At 42.0% G+C, this 12,122-nt stretch overlaps 1 protein-coding gene across 3 annotated transcripts in view; it reads left to right on the top strand.

Moving 5' to 3' along the window:
* niban2b (niban apoptosis regulator 2b) overlaps positions 1–11,439 on the top strand; it is a 32,932-nt gene extending 21,493 nt beyond the window's left edge. Inside the window, exons 7-15 of one of the 3 annotated variants that reach the window (XM_080434165.1) lie at positions 1,437–1,541; positions 2,105–2,267; positions 3,007–3,194; positions 3,681–3,836; positions 7,071–7,184; positions 8,329–8,436; positions 8,735–8,846; positions 8,991–10,021; positions 10,091–11,439. In XM_080434165.1, the coding sequence (XP_080290291.1) occupies positions 1,437–1,541; positions 2,105–2,267; positions 3,007–3,194; positions 3,681–3,836; positions 7,071–7,184; positions 8,329–8,436; positions 8,735–8,846; positions 8,991–10,021; positions 10,091–10,483 (2,370 nt within the window). In that variant the 3' untranslated portion in view covers positions 10,484–11,439. Of the gene's footprint in view, positions 1–1,436; positions 1,542–2,104; positions 2,268–3,006; positions 3,195–3,680; positions 3,837–7,070; positions 7,185–8,328; positions 8,437–8,734; positions 8,847–8,990 lie in introns of all 3 variants that reach the window. The other 2 variants (XM_080434166.1, XM_080434164.1) reach the window with 2 other exon arrangements.
* Positions 11,440–12,122: the final 683 nt, after the last annotated feature.

Genomic DNA, 12,122 nt, shown 5'->3' with positions numbered 1-12,122 from the left:
ATGTATTAATTTATTTTTAGAATGGAATAGAATCAACAAACAGTGTCTAGTTACTTAAAGTAGCTGGAAGAGCAGATAACATTACCAGTCACAGCCAGAGATGCAACATTTGAGATGTTGCAGCATTTCCCTATAGTCACCGGTATTACTTTCAACCAAAAAATGTCTTCTCACACAGTGCGTCAGCGTGCAAACTGAGCCGATTTGACACTCAAAGGTGCTTCTTGTTGAAAAGCATTTCAACTGTATAAAACAATGATGTAGGCTTTTTTCTGGCCTAAACATGTCCCGTCCTGGTTTCACAGTGTCATGGCGTGATGAATGGCCTTCACTGTTTGGTGCTTTGTGTGGTTTCAGGGCCATTTATTGAAAAAGACACAGGTCTTAACTAATACTATTACTCTGTTTGCCTATCGTGCTGTGCTTCAGAAACTGGCAATATCAAGGCCACCGGATACTGATGGATGCGTTTTATGTGTGTGAGGATGATAGCTTGGGGTTCCGAACTTCCTGTCTGCATTAGATGATTCCTGCACCCACATACTGCCTTCCTGCTTAGTGTTAATTTATTCAGGAAATGGGCAAAAAATAACTTGGGCAGATGTAGCCACTCTTCACCTGCATGCTGGTGTAATGAGTACAACACATTTCCTGCCATCTATCCAGCAGCTGTGTGGAAAGATCAAGCTCTCTTTAACCAGTGGAAATGACAAGGACTCATCTGATACAGTAACTGTTGGAGAGATATTTGAGTTTTTCACAGTATTAAAAGAAATGCCTACAGTGCTAATGTAGGAGAAATGCACAAAGAGGGTCTTCTACAATGACCACCACTGCACACATCCTGTGAAACCAGCAGTATCTTACACAGTCATTGTGTTACTATATCTAACCGCACTACAGCAATAGTTGTAGCTCTGTAAATCACCTTTACCTCATCATATAGAGATCTCATATCTCGGTGTGCCTCTGTGCTTCATTGTAGCATATTGTTGGAATGCCATAACTCAATCTATTTGGCACTCAAGCGCTCGTATATTATGTGCCAGTATTGTTACAGCCTTTCAGCACTACTGTATAGCATGGCTTAGGAATGTCATAAATCAAGAGATGTGATTTCATAAATGATCTCCCACCTTAGTTAAACAGTTTGCAGCACGGGATGAATGGGCCATGAACAAAAAGACTTCATTATTATTTGTAACTCAAACCCTCATCAGCCTCAGCTGCCACGCACAGGCACTACCTCTGAGCTCCTTCCCTCCCATTCTAAGGCTGCTGTTGCCCTATAGTGCTACATGAACATGTGTGTTCTCAATATCGGTATGTTATTGGTCAACATGTCCTTGCACCAATGTCACAAAGGCAGTGTTTTTGTACTCTTAACTGCACAGCAAATAAAGTGATTAATGTTCTGATGTTTTTTTTCTGTGTAGATTCTGTCTAACCTGGTGATGGAGAACCTCATGTCTGAGCTGAGGGATCTGATCTCCCCCCGACTTAAAGGAAAGATGAATGAGAGGCAAAGGAACTGGATGCTGGTGAGATTCAGAGATGTCCTTTAAGCACTTTCAACCTGGCATCCCTGTTTTGGGCATCTCGTTATGGGCAGGAGGAATTTTACATAATATATTTATTTATTTTCAGAAATAGCAGATCTACAAGCCCACTTTTTGAATATGGGACTTAAGTGGTTGACAATTACGACCACCTAGGTTACTGGGAGGGTAAAGAGAACTGGTTACCAAATGTCTCTGTAATGTCACCATTGAAAAGTAATTGCTCCTTATAATTATACATCATGCAGCCAAATATGTGAAAGTGGGCTGGATGACAATGACACAGGCAAAATGAATGTGTATTATGATATTACATCTAAGCACTCTTTACCATTTGATGGTTGTAAAAATTGTAATAGTGATACATTTTATTTGTGTAGCACCTTTCCTGACCTTCAAAGACCCTTTACATAAAATCATGTAATGCTGATGATCTATGAATTAGGGTCAGCTAAATGTCTAGAATGCAAAGCTCTCCATAAAATATCCGTCTCCTCTTGTAAATGTGTGCTCCCGCGGTTTGTGTGGGTTTTTGTGTCCGGCAGATCAGCGATGCGGTTTACAGCCTGGTGCAGCGGCAATGTCAGACCCAGTACGAAGCGGTGGTGCAGTCGTGCGAGGCGGGGCGCCCCCAGCTGGAGGCATCCATTCGAACAGACATGGACCAGATCATCACCTCCAAGGAGCATGTCACCAACAAGATCAGAGGTCTGTCAGAAAACATTGTAAAAGCTTTTGATAAACAGAGGTTAAAATGACAATCACTGCTTTTTAACCCAATGGCACTAACAGTAAATACCAGGAGATGTATCCCATGAGGTCCCATAGTCATCATTTTTGACCCCATAGTCAGTCTAGATTCTTCTAACTAATTCCCCTTGCTTACTGGCTGTCTGGCATGTGTTTGTCAACTCAGACGGCCTTGCCTTTTAGAGCAGAACTCATGCAGGCAAGCAGCATTCCAATGACTGTTTACTGTATGAAGGAGGATTTGAGCGGTTGCTCTGTCATAATGACTGTCTGGCAGACATTTCCAATTCGAGTGGGAGTAAATAAATGAACCCCCTATCCCATGTTGACTTAGCCTTATGAGACATCAGCTATCTTTTTTGTGGAAATTTGTCTCAAGGGTGTAGTTAACGCCTCTTCATGTTGTGTAATGCTAGATGACATGTCTATAAGTCACATGAGCAGGAGTACTTTGTGAGCAGGACAGGAGTGGTATGTCCACAAAATATTAAATCCTGTAAGCAACACTGAAACGACTACTAATCCTGAAGTAATGTCATTACAATGTTGTAATATAATGGCGTTGACTTTCAAACTAAGCAATATTCAGCTAATACGATGCAATGCGAGAGTGCGGTCTAGCTCCAACATGGTGGGGTGTCCCTTGTAAATCTTATGTGTAAATCTAAACCATTTTCTCCTCTCTCCCTGCCTCCAGCGGTGGTTCTGCCCAAGGCAGAGAAGCTGTTGAAAGTCAGCATCGAGCCTTACATCAACTCCATCCTGGATGCCCTGATGGAGCCCACCAGCCGAGGCTTTTCCGAGGTCCGTGACGTCTTCTTCAGGGAGCTGGTTGACATGAGCAAGAACACGCTCAACGATGGCACCAAGGAGACTATGGCGGAGGTAAGGTCCAGAGAATGGAGGTGGTGGATGATGTGAGCGTTGATGGTTTTATTACAAGAAGGGGTTTTTAGTGAGTTAGTGACAGGGCTAAGTATTTGGGGAAATCGGCAATGTTTCAAGGTGTTTTGAACATTTTTACTTAAAAAATCTTCGCCGATAATAACATTCTTACTTTTGGAAGTCAAATTCCCTTCTAGCTTTATTGTGGAAATTGTGTGTTTAAGTGTTTTTTTTTTATTCTGTTTGGTTTATTAGATGGCAATGTAGGAATACTCCCCCAAAATTATGTATCCAATAAAGTATCAAGATTTAAAACGTATCAACATCTTTAATAAAAAATAAAAAATATTTTTTTTATTGATTCACCAAACTTAATGCGTCACTACTGTCCCTCCCTTTTCCTCTATCTGTCCTTTACCTCTGTCTCTCCTGTCGTCCACTCGCTGTTCTCTCTCTGTTTCTCTCTCTCTGTCTCTCTCTCTCCAGCACATGGAGAAGATCTCCATGTTGGCGTTCCACCCAGTGAAGATGCAGAGCTGCTACGAGAAGGTAGAAGAGCTGAGCCTGGAGGGCCTGCAGCAGAGATTTGATGTGTCCAGCCCCTCTGTATTCGTTCAGAGGGCTCAGATCCTCATGAGAGAGGTGAGTGGTTCCCTGATCGCAGAACTGTTGAACTGTTGTGGAACTGTAGTGGACATGGATCGGAATGGATCGAGCTTGGTTTATGTAGAATGGAATAGTGCTGTGTGAGATCACAGGCACAGCTTTCTACAGTATGTGTAGAGTATTTCAGGTTTCCCACGCAGGTCTGGGAAATCTGGGTAATTGTGGAAGATGAATTGGGTAATTTCCAGGTCTTGAAAAGTTTTGTAATTGCACAGTAATTCTGGAAAAGTATAGTATGCTCAATCCTGCTACACATACTGTAAGCACATACATATTTATCCAGTTGTAGACCCACTGTCTTAAGTTGTGAAGTAATGTGGCCTTTTGGTAGTCAAATTGCCCTGGCTTCAATCAGCATACAGCATATTAAATAAGGATCTTAATCCAATCAAAACATAAAATGTTCCTTTCCAGCGTGTCATTTTCTTTATACTTAATGCTACAAAGATTATATTACCCTGCCCTATGAGTTAAGTTCTTTCTTAAAGTTTTGAAGTGTGTGTTGGTTGGACGTGTCCTCTGTTATAATTCTGTGCCATGCATGCTGACGAGATGCCCTCAGGCCATTGTTGTGGTCTGTGGCTCCACTGTTCTGACTGAGGTCTTTAAAGCTTGGGGGAGTTTCTCACTGCTGTGGTCGGGTGCATGCAAGCACCCATGGGTTACTGCTGCAAGTGGTGAAGCCACACTGTGTTATTATTGGCTGATTTGTCTTTGTCAACAGGTTCTATATCTCATTGGGTTCTTACACTATAATATGCTGAATTAAAAACTCTGTGGTTGGGCAATAGGTTTTTCCTTTTCATTGATGGCAGTAGCGATAAACAAACAAAATGTAATTGAAGGTGTCACTGTCCAGGTGCTGCTTTCCTTGTGGGATAGATTTAACTATGCTACAAAGAATGGAAAGCAAAAGATAATCTTTGTGAACTTTAGAATGATTGCGAACGCGGCGCGCGACGCGCCTCCGCCCAAGTGCAGCTTACTATGAAACCGTGCTCGGCTTGTGGCTCTGTGTCTCTGTGTGAGGCTCTGTGTGCACTGCCTGTGTGCAGCCGCGCCCCCATGTGACTCGCGCTCTCATTGGCTGCTGACGCCAATTCCGTGCATAGATGACTAGGAACTCCGAAACTCTGTGCATAGGAGAACCATATCCCCCCCATTAACTTCAATACGAGGCGGAGGCAGTCACGTGACTTTCTCTCTACGCTCTCCCCATCACGGTGAAATAACACGGACAAGTCCGTCAATACACAACATAACAATTTTTAAAAGAAAAAAAAAATAGGTCTGCGTTCGCTTCCCGCGTTCGCGCGTCTTACTTGTGTCCTAGAGATAAAGATCATGTTTTGCTTTCCATTCTTTATTTTGTATCTTAGCGGCAAATATATTAGTATATCACTTTATAACTGAAGATTATTCTTCACAATGTCACAATATCACAATACGTGAGATTACATTTTGACCAAACAATAACCTTCAGTAATGCTTTCCAGAACATCTGGTGTAATTCAAGAACTTACCTAGATTGTGATATGACCTAATACATTTTATACGACTGCACAGGGAAGAAGTCTTCAAAGAGTTAAAGGTTTAATGACATTCACTTTTACACCACATTCAAAGTCTTTGTCCTGGTCCTTCAAAAGTGTACAAAAAGTTTTAAGTGAAAATTCCATTCCAGTGATCCATGGCAGGTGTTTTTCTCTCACATTTCTAAAGCCTTTTCAACTGCAATGAAAAAAGAAATCTTTGCCTGCGGGTGTCGCTGGTGAGGGATTTTGCCTGTCAATCATCGCCTCTGCTCCGCCCCCCCCCAAAGGAAAGGATAGGGGAGGGGAGGGGCGAGGAGGAGAGTGGGCGGGATTAATCGACTGTGACCTCACTGTCGAAGGGCCAAGCTCAGATTACTTTTCAGCCTAATTATTCAGAAAACCCCAGACCACAGAAAATCCACTGAATGTTCTAAGTTCAGGTTTTTTGGGTGTAATTGAGGTCATAAAACCCCAAATAAAACATTGAAAATAAAAAAAGTGAAAATGAATGTCATGACACCTTTAAACACTCAGGCCATTAATTTACCGCCTCCTGTGGAGAACAACAGAGCCTGGTCTCCTCAGCAGAGCCTGGCACCCGCAGGGGGCAGCTAGGGATTTTTGTACTGAATCCAAGGTCATTCACAGTTCAAACACAAACATGAATCGGAGACTGTTTATAAATTATGTACACAAAAGCGCCGCAATCTTCCCTCAGTACTACACTGTAAAAAAAAGAAAGAAAGACGTTTTGTCCTTGTATTGGGTGTTCCAAAGGTATTTTTCTTTTAAGTATGTGGAAGAAATGCAATGCCAATGAAGAGAAATTATTTCACCCACTTTTAGGGCAGTTTCACATATTTTTAAGTACATTCAAGTGCCAAATATATGAAGTGATTCAATTTATTTTAAGATGAATGGCATTAACAATTAATAATGGAATTTGGCTCTCGCACACTGTTAACTAAGGGTTCTAACGTTTTAAGATAACATTGGATTCTAAGGATGAGCATTGTCTCCTTGTCTGTCCAGCTCTTTAGTCAACAGAAAATGCATTTTCAGGTTGGGATACCAATTTCATCCAATCAGGAGAGAGAACTCATACGGGATACAGAATTAACAAGTGAAAATGGAAGTGATGACACTAAGAAATGGAATACAAGCATTTTTAAGCTGATAAATGGGTACTCCCTCTAGATTGGCTGAAATTTGCAACCCACCTGACATTTCTTTTTTTATTAAAGAGCTGGAGAGACGGGGAGACCCCTGTTACTGGACAGATGCTAGTCTATAGCAATGATTACTGTCAGAATATAGAGCTTTACCTTATAACATTTTTATTTATTTTTTTAACCAAGAAACATCACTTAACCTACCTTTTTAAAGGGGGAGCTGAACTGACTTTAGCCATTGGGTAGAGAGGGAGATCTAAAGCTTCTCTTCACCTCTTACCTTGGAACTTAATTGTAGGGATGAGGGTGCCCTCTGGTGGTGATTGGAATTTAGTCACCAAGTGTTATTAATGTTTTAGGAAATTGTCTTCATGACATTGATGCAGGGAGATTTCAGCAACTATTGTAGTTATATATCAATTAATATAAGTATTAATTGTTATTTGAAATCAAACCTCATTGTTTTACCTCTTCTTGATTTTGTATCTGTCTGTGTTTTTCAGCAAATGGATGATGCAGTGTACACCTTTGAACAGATCCTCCACCAGAGTTTAGAAGCCCAGGGAACAGAGGGGCTGTGTAAGGTCATCCAGCGCTGCCAGGATCGAGTCATCAAGGTAACCTAACAGATGGTGCCGCTCCGGGGGTCCCCTAATTATAGTTAAACTCACACATTCATTATAATTCAGCCATAATTCAATAGGGGTGCACTGATACCACTTTTTCATGACCGAGTAAGCTACTGTCTTAAGTACTAGCAGATACATAATTTTTTGTACAAGTGATTTCTATAATATTGATGGCAGTGTTTAAAATCCAACAATTGTAAAAAAGAATAATAATAATAATAATAATTAGCTTAAATCTATATTGGGCAGGATTTGCCCCCTTGATATACCATAAATGTATCTTAGAATTATAGTGCTCAATCTTTACCTTTTGGCTTAGGTTATGAGATTGCCACTAATCACAGCTCTTTGCCAGTTGTGTTTACTCATGCTTGGCATCTTCACCGATGCCAAGCATCAGTACTGTATATTAACCGGGTATCTCAGGCGTGTTCCTGGACTGCTGTCCAGCTCTGGGCCCTCTCGAGGGTCTACCACCCCCCCTTTACGATGCCCCTGCCAGAAGGGAATTTGTCTGAGCCATCAGTGTATAAAAACACAGCAGTACAGTAGTGCACAGTTGTTGCATGCAAAACGACATCGCAGAAAGTCTGTAATGATGTAACGATATCCTCAACTGAAAACTGCAGTAGAGAGTTAACTGGTATGAATCAGGTCTAAAAACCTTTTATGGCAGCGACAGCCGTTGTCCTTCCATCTGTACATATGCACCATTCAGGTGAAGGTGATATCTCAGGAATGCCTGGAGGCAATGTCATTAAGTTTGGCAAAAGCATCTACTTGGACTCAAAGATTAACTGATTAGAATTTGGTGGCAAAAGGTCAAGGTGACTGTGACCTCATAAAACATTCTCATGAAATTCCTTCAAAACCTTCACTACATATGCTATGAGTCTGGACAAACATGAATGTAAACTGTAACTGGTTGGCAGAGGCATACAACAGTCTGCGATGCAACATTTCTAGTTTATTTACTTATGTTAAAAAGATGTATCCATGTACAAACAATACTATTGTCTTAGCACAGCCAGTAACTGAAATATTTCCTTCTTATTGATTTTTATAAGTAGGTGTCATTCTTTTCCGTTCCAAAGTCATGTTCCATTCTGATATCGTATTGTTTTGTCCTTAGAAATTTGACTATGACAGCAGCACAGTTAGGAAGCGTTTCTTCAGAGAGGCTCTCCTTCAGATCTTCATCCCTTACATGCTGAAACAGTTGACCCCATCCTGTGGTTCTGTAAGTACCAAAGTACACTGCAAAATATTTTGCTGTGCAGAATGTAATTGTGTCTTAGTTCATGTTCACACTCTGTTCTCAGTTGATGTCATAATCTGATCTTTAGACCAACATTATCATAAAGATTATTTGTCATTGTGTTTCACTGGATAGTATATTCAGGATTGAGACGGAACAAAGGGAGAGAGGGGTTATCAAAGTTTAATGTGGTTTACATATCCCAAATACATAACTTGCACACTGGAGATCCATATACTGTTCTCCTTTGTAACTCCCATGTTGTCTTTGTGAATTCAAGGAGCTTCCACGCTTCAAGGAGCTCATCTTTGAGGATTTCTCCCGCTTCATACTGGTGGAGAACATATTCGAGGAGGTGGTGCTCCATTCAGTCATGAAGGACATCAGTCTGGGTGAGTTCTTCATTCTCATTCATCCTGGCTATTTTTTACATTCTGACTATTTTAATAATCATGGAGTAAATGGAAGCCCCTCATTAAATCTATGTATGTGTTTAGTTGACCAAAATGTGTCTCTGTCACACTCTCTTTCTCCAGCCGTGAAGGAGGCCGCAGTCCAGAGGAAACACAATCTGTACAGAGACAGCATTGTCCTCACTAGCAGTGACCCCAACTTGCACCTCCTTGAGGAAAAACCCGCCGTTGACTGGACTGAGGAGTATGGGGCGAAGGAGGAGGTTGAGGGAGCTGGGCAGGACGATGCAGATGAGGAGGGGGTGGATTCCCTAACCCAGAAGAGGAGAAGGATGAAGCAGGTGGTGTCGATGATTCAGGTGGAAGGGTCACCGGTCCTCCCTAATGCGTCATGTATGGAAGTACCTGGGGTGGAAGGCATCCCTGAGGAGGAAGCGGAGGAGGACACGTGTAGTAAATCTACCCCTGACAGCCAAGAGGACAAGCCCTCAGACAGCCAGAATGGAATTGTCCAAAGTCCCAAAGCAACCCCGGAGCAACCCACTGCTCTGACAAATGGTCCAGGCCCCAAGGAAGGTGATGCCAGTCCAGAGATTTTGATTGAAAAACCCTCGTCATTGGCTACTGAGAGCTTACCACAGGACCCAGAGAGTCCCACAGCAGTCCTGAGTGCTATACAAGAAATGGACAACGCCGTGCAGGGTGAGGACAGCCAGCCAGCAACTGCAGAGGAAGGGGCTGCAAAGGAACAAATCCCAACCCCGAGCAACGAAGCAGCAACAACGTCAGAGGTAGCCCCGAATACTGAAGTAGCAGCAACTTCAGAGGTAACCTTAAACAAAGAAGCAGCAGCAACTTCAGATGTATCCAAGAGCAACAAAGTAGTAGCAGCAACTTCAGATGTATCCCCGGCCAACGAAGTGGCAGCAACTTCAGACGTATCCCTGAGCAACGAAGTAGCAGCAAGTTCAGAGGTATCCCCGAGCAACCAAGTAGCAGCAACTACAGATGTATCCCTGAGTAACAAAGTAGCAGCAACTTCAGAGGTAGCCCCGAACAGTGAAGTAGCAGCAACTTCAGAGGTAGCCCCGACCACTGAGGAAGCAGCAACTGCAGACCTATCCTCGAACAACGAAGTAGCAGCAACTTCAGAGGTTGCCCCCAGTGAGGAAGCAGCAACTTCAGACGTATCCTCGAACAACGAAGTAGTAGCAACTTCAGAGGTAGCCCCGACCAGTGAGGAAGCAGCAACGTCAGAGGTAGACTCTCCACTACCTTCTGCAGAGCAATTTGAGTCAACCTCCTCCATAACTACCACTACAGACACGGAACAGAACCCTGCGTCGCCACCGGAGAGTGCTCCTGAAGCTGCTCCACAGGTGCAGGCTACCAAAACAGACTTCCCACCACCACCACCACACGATGACAGCGGCTTCCAGTCACCCACCAGTGAGGAGGAGGGCGATGTTGTCCCACCACCCCCCATCACAGAGGTTCCACAGCCTGAGGAGGGAACAACGGTTGCCAAGGCAGCATCAGAAGCGTCAGCAAAACCCAGTGACTCCGAGACGGGAGAAGAAGTCTTGAGCAAGGCAGTGATGGCAAATGAGAACTGAGCTGTTGTTTCGTGGTCTGAACTGTGCTAGCCTATACAGAGAAAGACTTGTCATGTTCATTTCCAGTTACAGATCAGTTCATATTTCATTCACTCGACTCATCATCGGATTCCACACCTGTTTTGGGGATAACAGTTATTCTGCACATTTCTAAAGTCTATGACCCCATATTTACACTGAGCGGGGCTCAGATGCTTTTTTTTGTTTTAGTTTTCTACTGTTAAATTTTGACCGACCTGGCATCATCTGCATCCTATCCTATGTAACTCTGCGCTTAGTCTAATAGACGAGCTTGCACAAATTTAGACATTCCACGCTTGCTTTTCTATTTACGCAGTGAGAAATGTAGACATGAAAGACCTTGTGTCCTTATGGTATATTGTGCATACATGGTGTATGTCAATGCCCCAGATAAGGCTACATAGCCTACTGAATAATCTGGATGGGATGTATCATAACTCTGAATTACAGTGAGAATCTGTTGGGAACTCAGTCTTTAATTGCCAAGTACAAAAGTGGAACGTCTTCAAGTTGGAAATGTATATTTTCCCCATTGTTTTGTATTTCAGATTTAAATGACAATCTGTCAAATATGTTGATACAAAAAAACTGAAATGTTTCAATGTTTGACAATTTCTTGTATACAGTGGGGATAACACTATTTTCCATTATTTTATCCCGTAACAAAGAAAGCATATGTATATTGTGTATAAACGCTATTATGGGGCCTCTGAACTTGTGGTCGCTTTCACGATATCAGTCATTTTTACATTCTTTTTTATAGTTTCATCAGTGTCTTAGTCTGTTGGTTTTCCCTCTTGTTTTTATTTATTGTTTTTCACGCTCTGCATTGTGTCCCTGTCTCCCTGTCCCTTTTTGTGTGTACTTTTAAATTTATTTTACTCCTGTGTGATACAAATGACTGTTATTGATATAATAAATCACTATTGATTAAATATTGTTTTAATGTTTCTTTATGGTTTTACGCTTACTTTACTTACTCTTTGGTCTTTGGAGGAAACATACAAAGGCTTGGATGTATCTCTAGGCCAGTGGTTTTCAAAGTGGGGTCCGGGGACCCCCAGGGGTCATTGGGGGAGTTCCAGGTGTTCCCCAACCAAATGAGTAGTTCAATTCAACTATAATTAAATTCACTTGGAATTACAAATTGCAATAACAAATGTTTAAGTATCATGACTATGAATTCAGACAATTTCATTCACACCTAAATGTATCAAGCAAATCAATTCTACTATTCTAATTCAGGGTCCCCCTAGCACAGAATAATTTGAAATGGTGGCCGGGTGGCCCGTGGTCTAGTTAAAGTAGATTTGGTGGGGGTCCTTGTCATTAAAACGTTTGAATTCCCCTGATCTAGGCTACATCATGTTCACAAACTAAAGTTATCCACTCTGACTCATGCAGCTTTGGAAGAAGAATAAAAATCTTATTCTGAATAAGATTTTGAAACGTGATCTCAGAATTATATCTTTGTGCCACACCATCATTTGTCAGTTTGTGAAATGAAAGCTGAAATGCTCTTGGAAGTTGTGAGTCAGATTCAGACAAATTGGGCAGCTGCAGTTAGGTTGTATTCAGTCATTTTCAGTCATTGTATGTATTAATTTACTAATGTATA

The sequence above is a fragment of the Gymnoscopelus braueri genome (genome assembly GCF_963280865.1).
Source record: "Gymnoscopelus braueri genome assembly, chromosome: 7".
Lineage (NCBI taxonomy): Eukaryota > Metazoa > Chordata > Actinopteri > Myctophiformes > Myctophidae > Gymnoscopelus > Gymnoscopelus braueri.
This window is presented reverse-complemented; position numbering and strand designations above follow the sequence as displayed.